The sequence below is a fragment of the Bubalus bubalis genome, chromosome 6 (assembly GCF_019923935.1).
Source record: "Bubalus bubalis isolate 160015118507 breed Murrah chromosome 6, NDDB_SH_1, whole genome shotgun sequence".
Taxonomy (NCBI): domain Eukaryota; kingdom Metazoa; phylum Chordata; class Mammalia; order Artiodactyla; family Bovidae; genus Bubalus; species Bubalus bubalis.
In genome coordinates, this window is record NC_059162.1 from 6,645,070 (window position 1) to 6,668,972 (window position 23,903).

The 23,903-nt window shown below is 40.6% G+C and overlaps 2 protein-coding genes across 7 annotated transcripts in view; both read right to left on the reverse strand.

Annotated features, from left to right (window-relative positions):
- The window catches only part of HSD17B7 (hydroxysteroid 17-beta dehydrogenase 7), a 30,474-nt gene extending 20,800 nt beyond the window's left edge, over positions 1-9,674 (reverse strand). The window contains exons 1-4 of one of the 3 annotated variants that reach the window (XM_006076008.4): positions 9,517-9,674; positions 7,264-7,467; positions 5,982-6,074; positions 2,163-2,277 (exon numbers count right to left, since the gene is read on the reverse strand). In XM_006076008.4, the coding sequence (XP_006076070.1) occupies positions 2,163-2,277; positions 5,982-6,074; positions 7,264-7,467; positions 9,517-9,614 (510 nt within the window). In that variant the 5' untranslated portion in view covers positions 9,615-9,674. Of the gene's footprint in view, positions 1-2,162; positions 2,278-2,625; positions 3,711-5,981; positions 6,075-7,263; positions 7,468-9,516 lie in introns of those variants that run through there. The other 2 variants (XM_025287452.3, XM_025287453.3) reach the window with 2 other exon arrangements.
- A 6,696-nt stretch (positions 9,675-16,370) lies between these two features.
- DDR2 (discoidin domain receptor tyrosine kinase 2) overlaps positions 16,371-23,903 on the reverse strand; it is a 186,136-nt gene continuing 178,603 nt past the window's right edge. For 3 of the 4 annotated variants that reach the window (XM_025287459.3, XM_025287456.3, XM_044944105.2), the window contains one exon: positions 16,371-22,836. In XM_025287459.3, the coding sequence (XP_025143244.1) occupies positions 22,702-22,836 (135 nt within the window). In that variant the 3' untranslated portion in view covers positions 16,371-22,701. The remainder of the gene's footprint in view (positions 22,837-23,903) is intronic. The other variant, XM_006076005.4, reaches the window with a different exon arrangement.

Sequence of the window (23,903 nt, forward strand, 5' to 3'; positions counted from 1 at the left end):
GTAATCCCCAAACTGCCAGGGTCATCAAAAACAAGGAAAGTGTGAGAAATTATCACGACCAAGAAGAGCTTAAGGAGATTTGACTTCTAAATGTAATGTGAGATTTAACTACTAAATGGGATGCTAGAACTGAAAAAGGATATCACACAAAATTGAAGGAATCTGAATAAAGCACGGAGTTTCGTTAATAGAAATATATCAACATTGGTTCACTAACTGTGACAATCTACCAAACTATGTAGGATGTTAATAATAGAGGAAACTGGGACTTCCCTGGTGGTCCAGTGGTTAATACTCCAAGCTTCTAATGCAAGGGAGTGCAGGTTCAAGCCCAGGTGGGGGAACTAAGATCTCGCACGCAGCATGATGCAGCCAAAAGATAATAATAATAGAGGAAACTAGGCCTAGGGTATGCAGAAACTCTCTCTGCAATAATTCTGCAAATCTAGAGCTATCCTAAAACTAGAAGTTTATTAAAGAAATATCTAGGAATGCTTCCAGATCTGCAATGAATATTTACATCAAATCGAGAGAATCCATGAACATGAGATTAACTCAGTTATCTGGTTCCACAATGTATACTGCACTGTACCTGGAACTTTACAGAAATTATCTCTAGTCTTCTAACAGCCCTAAAAGTTTGATCATTTATAATCAAACTGGGGATGGAACCATTCATATAATGCATTTACACCTGGACCTAGAATCCAAGTTTGTGTTCCACAAAGTGGTAAGATTCCTAAAACTAATTTGGAGAGAGTAGAAGGCATCATAAACCTTCCTGTTATTTTATTTGATAAATCAATCCCCAAACCCCTGCTGTTAGGCCTACCTACATAAGGATACACAATGTTAAGTCATGTCACCAGGACACCTGTGATAATTGTGCCTTTGGTCACAACTCTCCTCTGCCATTCCCCCAAACTGGATTACCCCAAAATACTAGATTTCCTTAACAACTTGATGTTTTAAACAGTAGATTCATCAAAAAGTTGACAGACTATTAATACTAACATTAACTTACCCTCTATCATTGCCAATTAATTTAATAACTCAAAAAGAAGGCAAAGAATGAGAGCATTATAAAAACATAAGATATATTAGATGAATCTCTGAAGAGTTATAAAACATGATCAAATATGAATTCAATCCTATCCTGACTATATTTTAACTTTTATCATTGAAAAAGCAATACCACATTTTTTTAAGTGCTAAAGGATCTAGAATGACCCGTGAATCTCACACTCACTTCTGATATTCTGGTACCCCAGTTCAAAGGGGTTCCCAATTTCATTTGTATCATTTGTCTATTTGTTTATACAAATGAGGTCACACTATACATAGCACAACCAGCTGTTTATTCTCAATAATAAAATACTAATGGCTATCCCATCTAAGTGCAAAAGATCTTTTCTTTTAGTGGTTTCACAATATTCCAATGTTTATGTACATCTTAGGTTATTATATTTATATTTATAGCTAGCCCTCAAGGAGGTCCAATTATGACGGAAATTATATTTAAGGTGAAAAAAAAATGATCATAAATCTAAAAGTGTCAGAGATACAAATTCAATGCATCAGAAAGAGTTCTTCTAATACCAAAAAATTAAAAGCAACTGGCAACAGAGCTGGGCATTACTTAATCTAGGTAGAACAGCTGTCTTATGAGACTAAATGTGAGGCAAGAACACAGAACAACTTACGCAATCTGCACATCCCTTGCTTAGCTTTATATATGCACGCCTGGAATTGTAACACATCAGTCTGGATGCTTAAGAAATCACATCAAGACAGTAAAAGATTAAAGTACTGTCTAATAGTGTCTGTCTGTTACCCCATCCTATCTGATGACAAGCCCAGTTTCAAAGACCATGTAGAACAGGACTTGTGCACTTCCTCAGTTCTGTTCATTGTTTCTAAAAGCGCTTGTGTGTTCATATTTTACTTTCCGCTCTCTGAAGTTGATGTCCAAAGGAAAAAATACACCAGCAGGCTGCTTCAGGGAAGCAATGTTTTCAAAGAGTCATCACCCCATTTAAACACTCAAAGATGCAATGCCGGCCATAAACTAATGAGCTTAACAACACAGCACTGGACATATCTGCACACATGTTTAGGATCGCAGCACTAAGTGTTGCTTACGAAGCCTAAAACCTTTTTACCAGGATAAAGTGGCCAAAGACATTGGTTTCAAACACCTCCTGGAGCCCATCAGGGGTTATCTTGTCATTCTGGGTCAGCAGTCCTTCAGCTGTGGAGAACATATGAATCACTTTTCTGAAACAGCAGAAGACAATGGTATGACATTTTAAAGCTTCTTTAACTGAAGATAGTATAGAGATACCCCTCCTGCCTTCCCTGACCCCCCAACTTTCCCTTGCTTCTGTAATAACAGGAACAGAAATACTTATTTCTCAGAGCGGGTTATTTTGAGCACTACATCAAATGCAAAAATGCTTTCTTGCACCCAGTTCAACCTATATACTTATAGTCCATACAACCAACAGGAACCTGAGCCTCTCAAAACCCTGCTGCAAAAACTCTCTTCCCTTCATTCCAAATCAAGCTATTAGGTTGGTGAAAAAGTAGTTGTGGTTTCAGACCGTGAATTTTAAATCATTATAATTAGGCTCAAACACAGCTTTATTAACCAAAATAGGAACCATTACAATCAACACATTTTTGCCAATGAGAAGTAAGTTTGTTTATTCCTGTAGCATAAAAATACATGCTTCTGGATTCCACCAACTCTTGGAAGGCATTTTTCTGCTTCCTGCAGGTTGTGGAAGCATTTTCTCTGCAACAAGTTGTCAAGATGCTTGAAGAAGTCATAGTCAGTTGGCGAGAGATCAGGTGAATATGGTGGATAAGGCAAAACTTTATATAGCCCAATTCATTCAACTTTTGAAGCACTGGATGTGCGACGTGTGGTCGTGGAGAAGAACTGGGCCCCCTCTCTTGACTAAAGCAGCTACAGGCATTGCAGTGTTCGGTGCATCTCATTGATTTGGTGAACCTACTTCTCAGACGTAATGGTTTCGCCAGGACTCAGAAAGCTGTAGTGGATCAGAATGGCAACACACCACCAAACAGTGACCATGACGCTTTTTGGGGTGCAAATTTGGCTTAGGGAGTGCTTTGGAGCTGCTTCTTGGTCCAAACACTGAGCTGGTTGTCACCAGTTACTTCTCCTTGGTCCAAACACTTCGAGCTGGTTGTTGTCAATTGCATTACACAGTTCACTTTTTAGCGCACATTACAATCTGACTGAGAAGTGGTTCATTGTTTTTGCATAGAATAAGAGAAGATGACACTTCAAAATGACGATCTTTTTTTATTTGCAGTCAGCTCATGCGGCTCCCACTTATCAAGCTTTTTCACCTTTCTGATCTGCTTCAAATGCCAAACTACCATAGAATGGTCAGCACTGAGTTCTTCAGCAACTTCTCATGCAGTGGTAAGAGGATCAGCTTCAGTGATTGTTCTCACTTGGTCACTGTCATCTTCTGACCATCAGCCACTGAGTTCCCCATCTTCAAGGATCTCATCCTCTTTGCAAAACTTCTCAAACAAGCACTGCACTGTATGTTTGTTAGCAGTTCCTGGGCCAAATGTGTTGATCTAAGTTGTCTCCACTGCCTTACGAACAATTTTGAACTCAAATAGGAAAATCACTTGAATTTTCTTTTTGTCTAACATCATTTCCTAGTCTAAAAAAAATATAAAATACACAGGAAGTAATAAGTCATTAGCAAAAAACAAAGTGAGAAATGTGCATTAAAACAATATATAACATAACCACATTTATTTAAGAATGTATTCCAATATCAGATAGCAAATTTCAACCATGCAAAACCACAATACTTTTGCACCAACCTAATACAAATCAACTGCCCTGGGGGAATAACAGTCATGCCAAGAAGAAAAAGTCTTCCCCTGCACACTGATGTCTAACTGCTGAACAAAGTAACAAAGTGAAGCAGGCTTTTTTATTATAGGGAATTCCTGAGGTATTGAATACAGGAAGACAGTGATTTGCTGTGAGATCAATGTACTAGGTCAAGACCAGCATGTGATTTTTGTGTGTAGGAGTGTGTGTGTGTTGAATGGCAGAAAAGTAAAACAAAAGTAGCAGTATAGGAAGTAGCATGAAGTAAGAGTAACATCAATTTATGAATAAGGATGGATGTGCTCAGCTGCTCAGTTGTGTCTGACTCTTTGCCATCCCATGGACTATAGCATGCCAGGTTCCTCTGTCCATTGAATTTTCCAGGCAAGAATACAGGAATGGGTTGGTTGCCATTTCCTTCTCCAGGGACTCCCTGACCCAGTGATCGAACCCACGTCTCCTGGAAGGCAGGTTCTTTACCACTGTGCCACCTGGGAAATCCATGAATAAGTACACTGGGTCACAAAAAAGATTTATTTCTTACTGTACTACTACTAGTAGTAGTACTATAGGTTGTAGTTAAACGTTTTTGGAAGCCACTAATGTGTATTGACTGTGTGGATCACAATCAACTCTGGAAAATTCTGAAAGAGATGGGAATACCAGACCACCTGACCTGCCTCTTGAGAAACCTATATGCAGGTCAGGAAGCAACAGTTAGAACTGAACATGGAACAACAGACTGGTTCCAAATAGGAAAAGGAGTATGTCAAGGATGTATATTGTCACCCTGCTTATTTAACTTATATGCAGAGTACATCATGAGAAACGCTGGACTGGAAGAAACACAAGCTGGAATCAAGATTGCTGGGAGAAATATCAATAACCTCAGATATGCAGATGACACCACCCTTATGGCAGAAAGTGAAGAGGAACTAAAAAGCCTCTTGATGAAAATGAAAGAGGAGAGTGAAAAAGTTGGCTTAAAGCTCAACATTCAGAAAACAAAGATGATGGCATCTGGTCCCATCACTTCATGGGAAATAGATGAGGAGACAGTGGAAACAGTGTCAGACTTTATTTTTGGGGGCTCCAAAATCACTGCAGATGGTGACTGCAGCCATGAAATTAAAAGACGCTTACTCCTTGGGAGAAAAGTTATGACCAACCTAGATAGCATATTCAAAAGCAGAGACATTACTTTGCCAACAAAGGTCCGTCTAGTCAAGGCTATGGTTTTCCCAGTAGTCATGTATGGATGTGAGAGTTGGAGTGTGAAGAAGGCTGAGCGCCAAAGAATTGATGCTTTTGAACTGTGGTATTGGAGAAGACTCTTGAGAGTCCCTTGGACTGCAAGGAGATCCAACCAGTCCATTCTGAAGGAGATCAGCCCTGGGATTTCTTTGGAAGGAATGATGCTGAAGCTGAAACTCCAGTACTTTGGCCACCTCATGCGAAGAGTTGACTCACTGGAAAAGACTCTGATGCTGGGAGGGATTGGGGGCAGGAGGAGAAGGGGACGCCAGAGGATGAGATGGCTGGATGGCATCACTGACTCAATGGACGTGAGTCTGAGTGAACTCCGGGAGTTGGTGATGGACAGGGAGGCCTGGCGTGCTGTGATTCATGGGGTCGCAAAGAGTCGGACATGACTGAGCGACTGAACTGAACTGAATGTGTATTGAGAATCTCCCAGGAAGGTATTTAGCCCTGTACATTTCCTCAGCCTACTAGTCAGAGTACCTGACACATGGCTGAGAAATGCTTCTAAAGTTGCCTTCCTGGATATTAGACTCTCACTGACAACTCTGCCTAGTTCTGAAATATTCTAATGGACATAGTGAGGCAGACCAAAACTGACCTGCCAAAACATGTAACATTCTTGGAATATCTGGGGACCAAGAACACAGAATCATGACTTTCCTCACAAAGACGAAAGCACGTTTCACCACATGGCTGCAACATGTACTTTCTATCTTCATTCTTCTCCACACCCCCTCACCCCCTCAACTTAATGGACTGACGGCAAAGCTAGGCAAAAAATATATAAACACCTTCCTTCCAATCAGTTAATATAAAAGATAGAAATTACCTTGAAAAGAGACCACGAAAAAGTGCTTTGATATTTAGCTGTGGATTAGGCATGATCCCAGCATTTAGATATACATAGTCTAATCTCTGAAACCTGCAAGTAAAATCAAGAAAGAAGATTGTTAGCTATCTATTAGAGCAGTTAGAATACAGAAGGCCCACGAAGGACAGAAAGCACAAAAAGATGGCCATAGCAAGCTAAGGCATCAGTACTACCTTCTCAACATTTTTTAATTAGCCCAGTAAATATTTGAGTATTCTTTTTTTGATGGTGGCCTCAAACAGAATTTGGAGAGCTGTAATGGGTCTTGAAATCAAATATTCTCTGACCAATACTCCTTCCAGCTTAGTCCTCCCAATAAGGTACCACAGCAACTCTATTAAACCCACACTCCCTCTGGTCTTAGAAAGGTTTTTGCTTTTTTAGAAAAAAAAAATTCACATCTTTCCTTTTTGACAAGTAAAATTTGTATAATCTGATCCATCAATGCTGGAATCTGAACACCAAGATATCCATTAGAGCAGGGAACACAGTAATGCAAATGGCTATCGAACATAAATGAAATACAATATATTATTCTTCAGCCAATTCTTTTACCAAGAAGGCTTTCCTTATATAATGAACTTCCTTCCCTGAAGTTCATTTTACTGTCCATGGAAATAAAGAAGCTCTTGCTTATTAAGGGCCTGAATTACAAAAATGTAATTAATAGTTTATTAATTAAACTAATTATTATTCATTCCTCTTAGAAGAAAAAAACATGCCCTGTCTCTCCAGAAAAATGCACTGTGTAGCTATATGCAATTTATTGTACATTTTTTGAGAAGTTATATATCTAAGGACTCTAGCCCTTCAGATACTAAACATTCATCAAATGTTTATTGTCTGCCAATTAGTCAATATGAACAAATTTTTAGTGAGTGGCATGGGGAAATTTCTTCACTTGTAAACAGCTGCCTCACATACTTAATGGAGTTTTATTATGTAAAGCAAAGATGCAAAAAATGTATTTAAACATCAAAGGAGTTACACTAACCTAAGACTACAACTGACTGCATGTCAAAATATGCTCATAAATTAATCTTCATGGAATGGTCATGATTGTGATTAAGAATGAAAATATGGTATACTGAGGCATAATATGTCACTCTGCAGATTTCCTCAGTGTAACTTCTTTTTACACTGCACCTGTTTCTTTTATAGATTTTCCCATCCCTTCTTATTCTATTAGCTGTTGCATTGCACAGTCACATGAGAAAAAAGCCATCAATAAGACGCAGACCTTTGCTTGAGCTCCTTGGTGGCCTGGAACACCGATGGCAGGCTGCTGACATCCACCTGCACGATGGAGACCTCAGCAGCGGGGTGGGAGGCCAGTAGAGAGGTGCGGACAGCTTCTGCTTTGCTCATGTTCCTGCACGCCAAGCACAGATGAAGTGCATCATCTTCTTCCAGCAACTGCCTGCAGAGGGCTAGGCCCACACCACTGAGAGGACAATTCAGATATCGAATACGCATTAAATGAGATGGTGCCAAATAGAAGCAACTTCTCTCTGGCTCAGAAGACTGATTTTGTCAACTTGAGCCCCAAACAGGAGCCCAGGTAGACAGAAAGCACTCCAAAACTATGTAAAGAAGTGGGGAACCCTCCAACTCTCATAGTCACTGGCTCAGGATGTTGTCCAGCTTGTGGTTCTTTCATTTTGCAAAAGCTCAATGACCCGAATAACTGCAAATCAGAATTGCCCTTTAGCATTTAAGACAGAGTTTATCCTGTCAGTGGTTTTCATTTTATGCTGATCATGACACTCATGAAAGGGATTCAATACATCACCAGCAAGTGCTAAAAAGAGCATCTCAGCAGTTAGCAGCGCTCATGTTTTACTCTACTGTCTAGGTTTCTCAAGGGCAAGGGCTCTTCTACCAGTCGGTATCATGGCCATTATCAGCAGCACCAGAAATTCCTAATTTAAGTAATGGGTGACTCTTTTAGGGTAAGGTATAAGCAAATGGCAAGAGAGACAAGTCCCTCTCAACTATTAGGACTGAATAACCAACAGGAAGATGATCAAGTAGAAGATAGGAAAAGGAAATATAAGATGGCTACAAGGAAAGAGAAGTGGGGATGAATGCATGCTGCATGCTTAGTCACTCAGTCGTGTCTGACTCTTGGCGACCCTATGGATTGTTGCCCACTAGGCTCCTCTGTCCATGGAATTTTCCAGGCAAGAATACTGGAGAGGGTTGCCATTTCCTCCTCCAGGGGATCTTCCCCACCCAGGGATGAGTACATGTGTCAATGACCTCCTTCAGAAAGAGCATTGTGAAACCACACAGTAGATGGGGAGAGGGGTCGGATCAGGTTGGCGGATAACAGTGAAACCCTAGGTAAGTGGGCTTTTTCCAAGACTTGAAAGCTGATGCCAGGCAAAGAGTCTAGCACCATGAATAAACCATAGTTATGTTTATTCATCCCCACTTGAGAATAGGCCTTTACTATAAATATACAATTGCACATATCACAATATTTGTAAAAGGAACAAACACAAAATCAAGCCTGACTTATTTAAGCATATTTGATATTTGCATATTTGCAATATTAAGCATGTTGATATTTAAGCATATCAACATAGAAAGCACCACACTGGCTGTTAAAGTTATTCAGGTGAGGGTATACCAAAATTCTGCCCATCACAGGACACCTGCCAGGTTTGTCTTAGTTAATATGGACATGTCTAGATAACTGAAAGCTGAACTAATTTTAAATGTCCTTTAACATAACCTCAGTCTTAATCCACCCGCGCACCGCCCCCCGCCCCCGGCCCCTCAAACTCCTCAATTAGAAAACTGATTTGATTAGTTTCATCCTCCACACACTGTTCATTGAATTACAAACGAAAAGTAAAACAGAGGCTGAATCCAAATACCCAACCCCCGGAGTAAATTACTCATCGGCAGTATGGTTACTTGCACTCCTTCCACGCCTTAACAGAAAAAAGCTACTTTTCTCTGAGTCTCTGAAGAGTACTTATACTAGGTGTCTAGCACTGTGTTACATGAGATATTTGCCCCCCGTATTCTAACATTCTTGGATGCTGAAATTTATCTAGGGGCGGAAGTCTAGCACAGAAAAAAACCGGAAGAGTACAAAATGTATGGTGATCTGGTCTAATTTACCAGTGATGAGAGAGTCAAAAGTGGAAGGGGGGCGAGGTCTGAGTTGGTAGAGCCCTTTCTCTGCATACCGACAGGATCGTCACTGAGACACATCTGTTAGTGACGCTCTACTTTTTTTTCCCTGTCATGTTTAATTGAAAGCACGTTACTGTGCTGCTCACGACGCTGACAGGCCTGGTACCTCGCGCACAGAGGAACCCAGGGAAAAGCCGGACAGGATCTCGGCCCTGTCCCCACCGAGGCAGGGTCAGCTACAGGAGCTCCTGCGGTCGATCGGTGGCGGGTCCACCTGGCTCGTTACTTCCTGATCCCTCGGATCCCAGCCCCGCCGCCTCCACTATCTCGAAGGAGGTCTCACCTGCTCGCCCCGGTGATCAAAACCACTTTCCGCATGCTTGCGCACCCTATGACTAGGCACCCCAAAGAAGGGCCCAGCAAGGCCGTACTTGGACCCATAGCCCCGCCTCGGCCACGCCCCCGGGCCGTCAATCAGGGCCCGGCGGGGCCCCGCCTCCCTTTTTCATCACGGATTTCGCGCTGGGCGGCTCTTCCATCGCTGCCTGCCAGTCGCTCGCGGCTCAGGAGCCCGGATGGAGTGAGATCGGCCGAGGGGCGGAGCCGCGTTGTTGCACAAGGCCCGAGCCAATCCGAGCTGTCCCTGCTCCTGGGCCTCGGAAGGTGTCCCGCCCCGGGTCCGCCCCGCTGACGTCCGGCTTTTGTCGTGGTTGGGGCGTTCTCCTACCTGTGCGCGCTGGTGGAGGAGTCGCGGCTCACGAAGGGTGAATACCAGGGCGCCTCTGATTAGCATTTCATGGAGGGAAGACCTCAGGATATTTTCACAGCGCTCCGTATTTTAGAGGAGAGGTTTGAGGCTAGGAAGTGAAGTTTAGAGATGATCATTACTTAGTTTTCCATCCAGGCACTGTGCCATTTAACACCCAACCTTCTGGTTCCAAAACGCCTCCTCTTCCCCTAAAAAATCATCTTCGTGAAAATGAACATTGGTTTTACTAAGAACTTTACGGAGAATCATACATGAATTGCCAATTTTCAAAACTTGGAATATGATGTAGAGTCAGAGAAGCTTAGAATTCCATAGGACGTAATGGGTCCTGTGCTGTAATTTTCTATTTCAGTGTGTCTCAAATTCTTTGTGGTAAAGGACCCTCTTTGTTTTTCCAAGCCACCCCAGATGGGTACTTCTGGAATAATCAATAAAAATAAATTGCTAAAAAAATTAAATAAAAAGCAAGAAGCATACAAGCCCCATTTTTTTTTTAATTAAATTCAACAGATGTCAGTACTCTGCCAAACTGCCATAAAAGTTTCTAATGCTTACTTTAGGTTTCTGAATTTATTGTGGGCTATTCACAATGTGACCATCACTAGTCTGGGTCCACAGTAAGGAATTCTGCACGTCTTGTATCAAACTCTGTGGAAGGTACTTCATAACCACTTCAAAAGTTTTAATTATTTATAAACAGCAATGATCTCTGAAAGATACGAGACTGAGGTCATTTTCATTGGCTTTTGAGTAACCTGGACGTTTTGATTAATTTTATATCAGTTTAGTATTAGCTACATCTTATACCAATAAAATCAGATTGAAAGAATAAATGTGATTATTAAAGATTTAATTCCTATATCATCAATATTTTTTTTTTGAGTGGCACTCAGCTTCTACCCATAACCCACTTACAACTATTATAAAGAAACCATGATTTAACAATAGTTTCTGAAAGTTCTGGAGTAAAATTAACTCCTATGTTGGGCTGCACCTCTACAGTCTTGCAACCCTTGTAGCTGCCCAGTTGCTAGACCAAAGAAAGAATCCAGAGGCAGCAAAAGAGACATCAATGATTTATTACATCTCACATGTCAGAGGCAACTGTCCTGGAGTGAGGCCCCACTGTGTGTGGTCAACAGGAGGCAGGACAAGTCAGCAATATTCACTACACAGTGGAGGAGAAGGCTGTCAGTAACAGGGGATTTGACATCAAAAGGACTCCTTGATGGCCAGGGAGACTGCTGAAACGTCTTCCCACAGTTCTTTGGGTTAGCAACTGTTGGTGATCAAACGTGTTGGTGTCATTCTGGCCCTCAGTCTTGGAATAATTGTTAGCTAGGGTTGGGTTAATCATACCAATTAAACTTTCAGCTCAGGAGAAGGAGGCCACCATGGGCATATAGTAAGGATGAGGCAGGGCCAGGTCAGGCAGCAACGTACAGAGACCAAGACAGCAGCGATTTTATAGGGCCTGACAGTACACCCCAATCTTTAGAATCTAGACCCAAAACCTCCTTTTAGAGTGTCCAGAGTTCAGAGTTCCCTGGAGGAGGGCATGGCAACCCGTTCCAGTATTCTTGCCTAGATAATCCCATGGACAGAGGAGCCTGGTGGGCTACAGACTGCTGCTGCTGCTGCTAAGTCACTTCAGTCATGTCCGACTCTCTGCTACCCCATAGACGGCAGCCCACCAGGCTCCGCAGTCCCTGGGATTCTCCAGGCAAGAACACTGGAGTGGGTTGCCATTTCCTTCTCCAATGCATGAAAGTGGAAAGTGAAAGTGAAGTCGCTCAGTCGTGACCCTATGGACTGCAGCCCACCAGGCTCCTCCGTCCATGGGATTTTCCAGGCAAGAGTACTATGGGGTTGCAAAGAGTCAGACACGACTGAAGCAACTTGGCATGAAAGCCCATAAAGCTCAGAAATGACTTGTGAAATAAATAAGAGAGGGGACAGACAGTTGTATGGCTATCCCATGAAAAACTCATTCCTACCAATAAGGGGAGGGCCCAGACTCGGGATTTAGTATCATCACAATCTCAGGATGACCACCAGTGTAGGACTGACTGAATTAAGTGAAGGCCTGAAGACTTCACAGCAAGACCAGCAGTCTCCTCCCATCATAATGTCCATCCAAGCCAAGTGAGGAAACCTTGGTCTTCTCCAAATAAAGTTCCTGCTTTCAAGGTTCTGCAGCCTCTGAAAGATAGGCTGAGCTGCTAGATGTGCCAGAGAGACCAGGAGAATAGGACTTTGTTGATGACAGATACTTAATTCTGTGTTTTAAAGATATTTCATCACATGTTGGATGCTGCTCAGTAACAGTCATAATTTTTTAATAACTCTTTTTTAAAAAAAATTTATTTGCCTGCACTGGGTCTTAGTTGTGGCATGTGGGATCTAGTTCCCTGACCAAGGATTAAACCCAGGCCACCTTCATTGGGAGCGCAGAGTCTTAGCCATTGGACCACCAGAAAAGTCCTTATGGTTTTGCTTATAGGTGAATAAGTGTGACTTTTATCACCTCAAGCTAGTCATCTTGAGTTTATATTGTTCATGGGCTGCTTTCCTAGAGACGCCAGAAGAAAACGTGTTACCCAGTGATCCCATTTATCCCTAACACACCTTGGCCCCATGATCAGCATAGTAAATATAGCCACTACCTTTGGCTGTTCATTCATTTCTTCATATAATCAATTTGCTTCTACACTAAACTCTGAAACTGATCTCTGGTTTCTTGTATCATGCCTGACATTGTCCTTAAAAGTGAGAGTGAAATCGCTCAGTCATGTCCGACTCTTTGCGTCCCCATGGACTGTAGCCTACCAGGCTCCTCTGTCCATGGGATTTTCCAGCCAATAGTACTGGAGTGGATTGCCATTTCCTTCTCTAGGAAATTGTCCTTAGGGAGACAAAAATAAATAAAGATATCTTTTGCCTCCATAATAGAGCTTTGTTCTGGGTTCTTACAGTCCTCTCTAGAACTAACTTGCCTATGGTTTGCAACAGGGGCAAAAAAAAAACAAAAACAAAACAAAACAAAACAGCTGCCAATGGGACCTTTTCTTGTAGATCTCTTTCATCTGCCTTTTCTTCAAATCACTCTACATCCAGCGTGGCCGAGAACCACGTTGAGAGTGGCATTTTACCAATGTCATTAGATAGCAAAAGGTCACATGCTGCCTATACGTAATAAGTTATTGCTCTGTAGGACTCAAGGACCAGAAGATAATATGTGTGTGCATTTCTTTTTCAAATACAAAATGAATATAAAATTATAAATGGAGATAAATCAGTTTTCTAGTACTGATTTTACTAGTTTTTAATCAGCAGTTAAAAAACGCATGCACTTTTAAGTTGTCAGATAAAATATTAAAGAGCAGATATAATCTCTCTTTATTTTTTAATTTTTTTAATATAAAATTATTTATTTTAATTGGAGGCTAATTACTTTACAATATTGTATTGGTTTTGCAATACATTGACATGAATCCACCATGGGTGTACATGTGTTCCCCATCCTGAACCCCCCTCCTGCCTTCCTCCCCATACCATCCTTCTGGGTCATCCCAATGCACCAGCCCCAAGCACCCTGTGTCCTGCATCGGACCTGGATTGGCGATTTGTTTCACATATGATAATATACATGTTTCACTGCCATTCTCCCAAATCATCCCACACTCTCCCTCTCCCACAGAGTCCAAAAGACTGCCTATACACCTGTGTCTCTTTTGCTGGCTCACATACAGGGTTATCGTTACCATCTTTCTAAATTCCATATATATGTGTTATTCTACTGTATTGGTGTTTTTCTTTCCAGCTTACTTCACTCTGTATAATAGGCTCCAGTTTCATCCACATTATTAGAACTGATTCAAATGCATTCTTTTTAATGGCTGAGTAATACTCCATTGTGTATATGTGCCGTGGCTTTCTTATCCATTCATCTGCTGATGGACATCTAGGTTGCTTCCATGTCCTGGCTATTATAAACAGTGCTGCGATGAACATTGGGGTACACATGTCTCTTTCAATTCTGGTTTCCTTGTATGCCCAGCAGTGGGATTGCTGGGTCATATGGCAGTTTTCTTTCCAGTTTTTTAAGGAATCTCCACACTGTTCTCCATAGTGGCTGTACTAGTTTGCATTCCCACCAACAGTGTAAGAGGGTTCCCTTTTCTCCACATCGTCTCCAGCATTTATTGTTTGTAGACATTGGGATAGCAGTCATTCTGACTGGTGTGAAATGGTACCTCATTGTGGTTTTGATTTGCATTTCTCTGATAATAATGAGTGATGTTGAGCATCTTTTCATGTGTTTGTTAGCCATCTGTATGTCTTCTTTGGAGAAATGTCTGTTCAGTTCTTTGGTCCATTTTTGACTGGGTTGTTTATTTTTCTGGAATTGAGCTGCAGGAGTTGCCTGTATATTTTTTGAGATTAATTCTTTGTCAGTTGCTTCATCTGCTATTATTTTCTCCCATTCTGAAGGCTGTCTTTTTACCTTGCTTAGAGTTTCCTTTGTTGTGCAGAAGCTTTTAATTTTAATTAGGTCCCATTTGTTTATTTTTTACTTTATTTCCAATACTCTGAGAGGTGGGTCATAAAGGATCCTGCTGTAATTTATGTCGGAGAGTGTTTTGCCTATGTTCTCCTCTAGGAGTTTTATAGTTTATAGTTTAGATCTTTAATCCATTTTGAGTTTACTTTCGTGTATGATGTTAGAAAGTGTTCTAGTTTCATTCTTTTACAAGTGGTTGACCAGTTTTCCCAGCACCACTTGTTAAAGAGATTGTCTTTTCTCCATTGTATATATTCTTGCCTCCTTTGTCAAAGATAAAGTGTCCATAGGTGCATGGATTTATCTCTGGGCTTTCTATTTTGTTCCATTGATCTATATTTCTGTCTTTGTGCCAGTACCATACTGTCTTGATGACTGAAGTCAGGCAGGTTGATTCCTCCATTTCCATTCTTCTTTCTCAAGATAGCTTTGGCTATTCAAGGTTTTTTGTATTTCCATACAAATTGTGAACTTATTTGTTCTAGCTCTGTGAAAAATACCATTGGTAGCTTGATAGGGATTGCATTGAATCTATAGATTACTTCGGGTAGCATACTCATTTTCATTATATTGATTTTCCACCAGAAAATTACTAGAACTAATCAATGAATATAATAAAGTTGCAGGATATAAAATCAACACACAAATTCCTTGCATTCCTATACACTAATTATGAGAAAATAGAAAGAGAAATTAAGGAAACAATTCTATTCACCATTGCAATGAAAAGAATAAAATACTTAGGAATATATCTACCTAATCTCTGTCTTTAGTAATAAATTATATATTCAGATATATGCATAATATATGAAAATGAAAGTGTTAATTGCTTAGTTGTGGCCAATCTTTGCAACCCCACAGACTGTAGCCTGCCAGGCTCCTCTGTCCATTGGATTCTCCAGGCAAGAGTACTGGAGTGGGTAGCCATTCCCTACTCTTCTCCAAGTGATCTTCCTGACCCAGGAACTGAACCTGGGTCTCCTGCATTGCAGGCTGATTCTTTACTGTCTGAGCCACATAATATATATATATGGCTTATCACCTGTGGATCCAAATGTATCACTTATACCTACCTTTAAACTTTGGGAATAGGTGTTGAGAATAGAATTGTACCTCTTTGAGCATCTCTGCTATTCCTGTTTATTTTTTATCTCCTCCACCTCCAACCCTACTGCCATTACATATATACTTGAACTCCTGGCCTTTAATTGTGAAACCAAACCAGAAACTCTGGGGGGTCAGAGTATATTTTCATGAGCCCTCTGGTTATTCTCTGGGGGGTTATATCCTTTCACTTATATATTGTGGCCATCACTGAAAAAGATAAGTTAATATTACTCAGAATTTTTAAAATATAAATGTATTTTTCAGGGACCAGATAAGATATACGTTGTTTTGGATGGCTCCATCCTACTGTCTGTTATGAAGACTGAGTCTGCATGCTGGTTAATCATAGTTTTTTGTAGCTCTTTGTATGTGTGGACAGTCTTGAGACAGATCATATTTGGATTCTGAAGCAATTTCTGTGTATTAAACAAGACAACTCTGTAGCCAGAACAGTAAAGGATACCCAATTTTGGACTAGGTTCTCTAGAACTGGACTAATCTAACAACATACACCAATCTCTAGTAGGTTTGGCTATGCCAGGGGCCAAGATGCTTTTCTTTCAATAAACAGTCAATTAATATATCAGAAGCCTATGTAAATAACCCTCTGTTGAATTTCCTTCAACAAACAAGGCATCCACACCACATACACCCCTCAGCTCCGTCCTTATGCCCCATCACTTCTCCAAAAAGGGTATAAGGAGTGATGGCAACAAAGCCCAGAACCAGTGTTATTTTCACAGAAAAAAAGGACCCATCAGTAGCATATTTCTTTAATCATTGTTATTTACAATTTATCACCTGACAGACTTACAGAGAATAAATAAAGAAAATATACAGTTGGTATCTCATTTCTTTTTCTAATACAGAGAATTTTTATGCGTTCTATTTTGGAATGACTATGATAGTTTTAAGCAGAAATAAAATCAATTTGCTATTTTTACCCCTTGACAAGACACATCAACCTCCAAAGCTTGAAGAATAAAGCCCAGATGTTTCCTCCTCATAGGAAGAGTGCACCACATTGCTTTAGAAACTCGGTCCTCAGAAAAAGTTACCAGACAATGGGGTAGAAGACTAGGATATCATGAATAGTGAAGGACATAAGATGAATAGGCTAGGTTACAAACCCTTGATGCATTTGTAGTAATCTGATCAACTTTGACTTCTCTCCAAGCCTCTTTTCAAGAAACAGTTTTTCACCAAAAGTGATTACCTTATCTCTTTGTGCTTTCCCTCGAGTCTCTTTACAAATTCTTCCTTTACATGCAATTGTGAACATGGGTAAGCACGAGCTAGCCTGGGACTCCCATCTTTCACCTTTGGAGGCCCGAGAAGTTGTTGACAAGGTGTTTGCAGGAGAAACTAAAAATCTTGTTCCAAAAGAGCTGGGTTTGGGGCTGGAGTCTCTACCTGCTCTTGATGGGGTACCATGCAGAGAAGAACCTTGCATTTCTGTCTGAATACCTCAAAGAATAAGACATTTATATAGATCAATTTCAACATCAGTAAACATAGAAATGGAGGATGTACAAGTTTGGGCACATTTTCCTCTTTCCTCGTTTGAAAATAAACCCTCTACATTACAGCAAAGCAATTCTACCTAAATTCACCCTAGTTATGCCAGTTGACAAGTTTCTGCTTCTACCTTTTATTCATTCAAAAAAAAAAATTCAGCAAATATTTATGATGTGCTCACTATGTGTTAGGAACTTTATAGGACGTGGGGTATGCAGAGGTGAACTCAGGTATAATCTCGTGACCCTTAAACAGGGCAGCTTAAAAATGCCATTACAGAACTCAAAACTGTAATCCACAAAACTAAAGCTTCAACTCCCCTATCTTCCTGAAACTCTGGGCCTGGTTGCTGCTGTACCTGTACTTAATTTAGTCCAATGTGGTTGTTATTCCATTTAAGAATAGACATTTAGGTAAATGAAACTTCTCTAATATTCCGAGAGTAGTGTTTTACTACACAATAACAGTCTCCACCATTGTACTCTATTCCTTCCAAAAGCTCTTCCTGGTGCCAAGAATGAAATGCCACCTAGTTCTTAATCAAAATACTGATTTATTCTAAAGTCCTCTCCTTGCCACCATATAAGTCCTACTCGAAGGAACTGCAGAAACCATCTATAATTTCCTTCTATACCTAGCTAGTGAGCTGTGGGTCTTACTGTCCTTTGTGTTATCTGATTTTTCTAAGCTGTTTTTGGATTGTTTCAGATGCCGAACAGCCGAACTAGTCAGAAAATATGGATACAGTCTAGGCAGGATATTACTTTTGATAAAGGAACAGATTAATTTGTTATATCCTCTTTAGGATTTGACAGAATTGTATCCCAATAATGTCTTTCCTGATGCAGCCAAGCAAGACCAGGTTACAAATCAGCAAGGGTTAAAAGTATCCAGAAATTAAATGCATACATGTGAACAACTGGTGAAATCTGAGTAAGGTCTGTAGTTTAGTTAATAGCTTTATACCAATGTCAATTTTCTGGTTTTGAAACTGGACTATGATTACATAAGATGTTGTCAATGGGAAATCCTGCTATTAGGTAAAGGCCACTCTGAACTATTTTCACAACTTCTTGTGAGTCTTAAAGCATTTCAATATAACAGTTGGGGGGGAAAAAGATACATAAACTAAACAATTACCCTCCATATGTTTGCTACCAAGTAATGCAGCTAACGGCAGCAGAGAACTCAAAATGCCAGAAATCTAAAAACCTTTAACCATTCCAGTCTCTTTTTATCTCAATTTAGCATTCTAAGACATTTACCAAGTGGAAAAGACATTCATCTGTTTCTATAAAAATGTTAAATTTTAATTCAGAAGGAAATTCAGCCTAGATTTGGGTCTACATGTTTCAGAAACCTATCATAAGCACTGCCAGATATCAGGGGTCTCACTGAAAAGAGCAAGATGGCAAATTCCAGGTCTACAAACTCAGTTTAGGATCAAAGATTTAATAGCTCTGTATTGGGAGTACTCTAAGCCTTAACTGTGATTTTCTCCATTTATTTTTGTAGCTTTGGACAAAACAGATGTTATTCTGTTTTACACTATTTCCTTGGAACATCTTCATCGCTTTCCTTTCTTCTGTTCTTCTTTACTTGAAACAAATGGCTTAGCCCTACATCATGGCTTTCTTGTGGGATGCCTGGATCGGACTAGAAAAATACATGGTTCCAACATAGCACGTACCTCTTGGTGCAATATCAAACAAGATTTCATCTAGTTTAACCTAAGCCTGTTGTCCCAGTGTTTCCCTGTGGCTCCTCTGGGCACAACAATGATGAGGATTATCTAAAGTGGATTTCAGTGACAGGAACAAAGAGGGGAAGACAGAGCCTGGTGAGCTAACGTGAATTCCCCGGCTCCTCTCTTGGTCTTCATTTCCAAAGCAGCACTTGGAAAGCCAAGTCCAGCTCAGACAGAGTTGAGCTCTTTTCACCACCATGTGATCCCTGCCACTGGAGGTGGTCTAGAACACCCCTGTTCAAACTGCCTCCCTCTCCTACATCCCATGAGATGAAAAGATCATTCCCTGGTGGTTGCTTATGTGTTTTTATATTCTTGATGGGTTTATCTTTTCTTAAAACTCTGAAAAGCTCCCTTCCACGTCATACTCTGCACCTCACTTTTCATTTTTTAATGACTACTTTTAATCATCTCTATCATCCAGAATTTCCTCTCTCTCCATACACATTTATCTTTTATCTTCAAGACACTTACTTTTTCTGTTCTCTTCAGAGATTGGCTTTCATGCTTCAGAATGGATTCTCAGCAGCAGCATCTGTGTCTGTCTTGCTGCCCTTACCTCCCCCATCCTTCTATCACCCCTTATTATGCAGCCTCCTTTCTAAACCCCACCTGCCTCCCCGTCCAGTCACATGCACATTCATTGCTCCACGTTCATACAGTGCCCTTTGTTATACAGTCTTGTACACTTGCGAGTGGTCTTTCCATAGCATTAAAATCGCATTTCCCCTTGGGTGCCTCTTTAGACTCCAGATCTTTTCTTAGCACATATGTGTCTGGACAGCTCATCAAGATTTGGACCTAGCTATCACCACATTCACTAGCGAAAGTATAAACTTAAATCTACTACCCCAAACCACAAGCTGGACATAAAACATTTCACATATATCATGAAGAGGATGACTTCCTAGAAAGGTAACAAGGCCCCACAGTTTCTCATCCCTTTTCCTACCTCCTTTTCTACATAATTCCTAGCTTCATTCTTCTATTCTTTAAAAGTTCTTCATTCTTTTTTAAAAGTCCACCTACTTTTAAATTCTAGATACTAAGCCTTGATCATTTACCCTGATGGCTCTCTTAGATTTGTGCTGCTGAACTCAACGTGTATGACTAAGGGAGAAGTTAAAACTGTGTCTGTAGTACAAAAGTCTTAGTGCCAGAAGATGGACTCTTCCTCATCTCAGAAGAAGATAACTGTACACGACAATATATATTTGCCAGTTGCTTGAAACAGATCATCTCTATGACTCAAGGCCAGGAAAATCTAGACATACTAAGTTAATTTTAAACATGATTTTTTTTTATGGTATCATGCAATGCAGTGGCTTGAGGCAGAATTGTAAAAAGAAATAAGTGGAAAGATACTAGACAAAGGAAGGAGAAATTATATTACATATTTCCTCTTGCCACATGGGAAGTCATGGCCTGGTCTGAATGTAGCCCTGCCAGATGTTCATGGATCAAGGAGAACAAGTTGCAGGCCCTGATTTCAAGTCCCTTTGATTCTATTGAAATGGAAAGATTAACTTTAATGCATCAACTTGACTGAGACATGTGGCACCCAGATTAAACATTATTTCTGGGTGTTTTTCTATAAGGGTATTTCCAGGTGAGATTAATATTTTCATTGGTGAGCTGAGTAAGGCAGATTGCCCTCTGCAGCATGGGTGGGCATCATCCACTCCAATGAAGGCCTAAATAGAAGAAAAAAAGTAAGGGGGTATTTACCCTCTCTGCCTGACTACTTGAGCTCACACATCAGTCTTCTGCTCTCAACTGGGACTTAAACCTTTGACCTTCTGGTTCTCAGAAGTACATCACCACCAGCTTTGTGGAACTCCTCAGTCTCCATAATTATGTAACCCAATTCCCCCATTTGTTATAATAAATCATATATATATATATATATATATATATATATATATAAAGTTCTGTTTCTCTGGGGAACTATGAATAATACACGAAGTTATTACTGATCTTGAGAAGACAGAGTGTGTGGCAGGTCCCAAGTATAAAAGAACATGAGAACATGTCTGGCCCTGCAGATACCAAATGAGATAAAGTATGTAGAAACACATGATAAACTTTAAAGCACTGAGCCAGTGGCAGGCATTCCTATTACTACTATTATCGTGACTTCTTCACATGATCTCTTTTGCTGACCACAATTTTCAGAGCAGGAGATGACTGGACAACTGAATCTGCAGCAATTGTAGATTCAATTATCCACTGAGGTCTGAATACATCAGAACTGGAAGAGACTTCAAGACCATCTCATTCCTGTTTCCTGTTTCCTACTGAATCTGAGGATCTATGGAGTGTGAAAGCTCAGAATCTGTTCTGAGGGGACTTTTATTTAACAGTGTTATCAGTATCCATGGATTCTGAAGCCAGAGCCTCAAGCTTTCTTTTTCTGCTGGTCATACCATCTCCAAGGCAAGAGTGTGAATCCCAAGCAGTAGCAGCAGATGACTCTTCCACACTCAACCTGCTCCTCTCAAGAACTCCTAGGGTTAAAAGGACATAAAACATCATCTCCCACAACCACTTATTATGTCTGAAACCCTACCTCTTTCTTGCCTAGTCTTCAGCCTGTATCTCAACCTCTTCAGTGACAAAGGACTCCCCACCTCTCGAGGCAGCCCATTCATCCTTGTATATTCTGCCTCTGGCTATATTTTCCCTCATTAGGGAGTTAAAATCAATCTCCCTGTAATTTCCTTTCACCAATCCTCAGTCAACCCTTTGGAAACACTCAGAACATATCTATTCCATATTGTACATGACCTTCAGATTTATGCCTGAGAAATTTAATCCCCAGCCCGTAGGTTCCATAGAGCATTCATCCATTAAAAGAGCTGAAAGTTTTGGAGGAGATGAACCAAAGGGCCTATGATCAAGATTTAGAAACAACAGTTTGTACTGACTCAAAATCAGGCTCTCACTAAAACACATACCTGAAAATGTCTGAACAAGGTAAGGGGAGGACCCTCTGCAGAAATGAACAGCTCACCTGTTACCTGTCCGCCACTGACCTCTTTTCCTGTGTCCATTCTCTATTTAAGAATACTTCCATGAATGAGGCACATTTTTTTTTAAATAACAATCCCTGTTCACAAACCTTTGCACTAAATATTCTTTCCTATGTACATACTCTGTATTTCCTATGCATATAGATCTCAACCCTCATCCCTGCCCAGGAATGAACAAAATAACCATTCCAGTAAGTTGAGTTTTTTCCAAGCATGTAACATCTATTTTGCCAGGAGAGGAAAATGCAGAGTTTAAGGCATGTCTACAGGCCAAATTAGGAAATCAAACCATAGGTGACTAGTTACTGAATACCATTTCATCAGATTCTCCACACTTACCAAGTGTTTTCCCTATGCCTAGTCTCATATTTCCTAAGACATTAGTATTCTTCAAGTTTTTCTTTCTGAAATCACTTTTTAAAAGGTGACATGGAAAATAACATTGTAGAATCTGCACATTCATAAACACGAGCATATTTATCCTTTATAAATTATCTAAATTATCTAGCCTTTATTATCCAATACTTTACGTATATCAAGTAAGATTCTTTACTAGATTTTATCTGTCCTAGGCTTTTTTTTTTCTTTTTTAGTTCTTTAATGTAAAAAATAGTATATATGTGTCAGGGGTAGAGAGTCGGGCAGTGGAGTGGAGGAAGACGAGGGACAGAAAGAGAGAAAGACAAACAAGCCTCTGTCTCCCAGGTCCATTCAGTGTCCAGATGGAGTGGCTTAAGCGAGGGTGAGTGGTGGGGCTTGTGAGGAGGACCTGTTGCCAGGCTCTGACAGCATCACTCGTCCACCTGCTGAAGAAGCAGAAGGTGGATTTCCTGGAAAGAGGGCCGGTGCTTGGTGTCTCTTCTCCAGCAGCTGAGCATCAGCTTATACACAGAGTCAGGGCAAATGGCAGGCTGAGGGAGGTAAGTCTTTGGAAACAAAAAATGAACAAAAGAGGAGAATATTAGAAGAGGGTGGAGAAAAGGTCACTGCATCACAGTATGATTTTCCCACTCCCCACTTTCTTGGACTTGATAACTGAAATGGGTGTGGTGTCTCTCCTTCTTCACGAGAAGTTTACATCATATCAATCCCCTTTCCGTTCTCTTTGTCTTTTCCAAGTCTGCAGAGCAAAACTTCCTGATGGGCCATCCTGTGCATGTGTGCCTGCTAAGTTGCTTACCATAATGCAAAAGATGAACTGAAGCAAGAAGACATCTTTGACTGGAAAGTGATTAGAACACCTAATCCTCCGGTTATGGCCTGTCCACAGTGAGCTTTACCTTGGTTGAGCCAATTATGGCAAGGGTGGAAAGCATGTTAGTCACCTTAGCTCCTTGGCTAAGAATGGAATCTGAGCCACTGAGACACAGGATATATCCATGTAGCTCTTAACCATAGCTTTCTCTGTGCTCTCCTTCTCCTGTACTGGCCCCAGTGGGGAAGACTGGATTTCTTCTTTACATTATTCACCAACATTTGTACATTTAACCCCTCTACAGCCCTGCCCTGAATTCCAACCTAGAGCTGTATTTGACTCTACTCTCAAAGCAAGTTACTGTGTCCACCCAGCAAGATTGACTCCAGGTCATCTTCTGCTTACCTGTAATGTGTTGCTGTCATTTCCTGACCTCTGTTTTTTAAAACCTTGTATACTGACATATTCCTGAGCCAAACCTAAATGTCTCAAGCTCTTTGAATCACAGGTCCAACATCTGCAGCTGGTTAGTAATGAACCATTTCAATATTGCCTTCTCCCACACTTAGACCAGCCTGTATCATGCATGGTAGGATCAGACGGTGGTTCCATCTTTAATTATTTGAAGAACCTCCATACTGTTTTCTATAGTGGCTACACCAATTTACATTCCCATCAACAGTGCATGAGGCTTCCCTATTCTCTACATCCTCACTAACATGGTTGCTCCTTGTCTTTTTGATTATAGCCATTCTAAAGGTGTGAGGTGATATCTCATGATGGTTTTGATTTTCACTT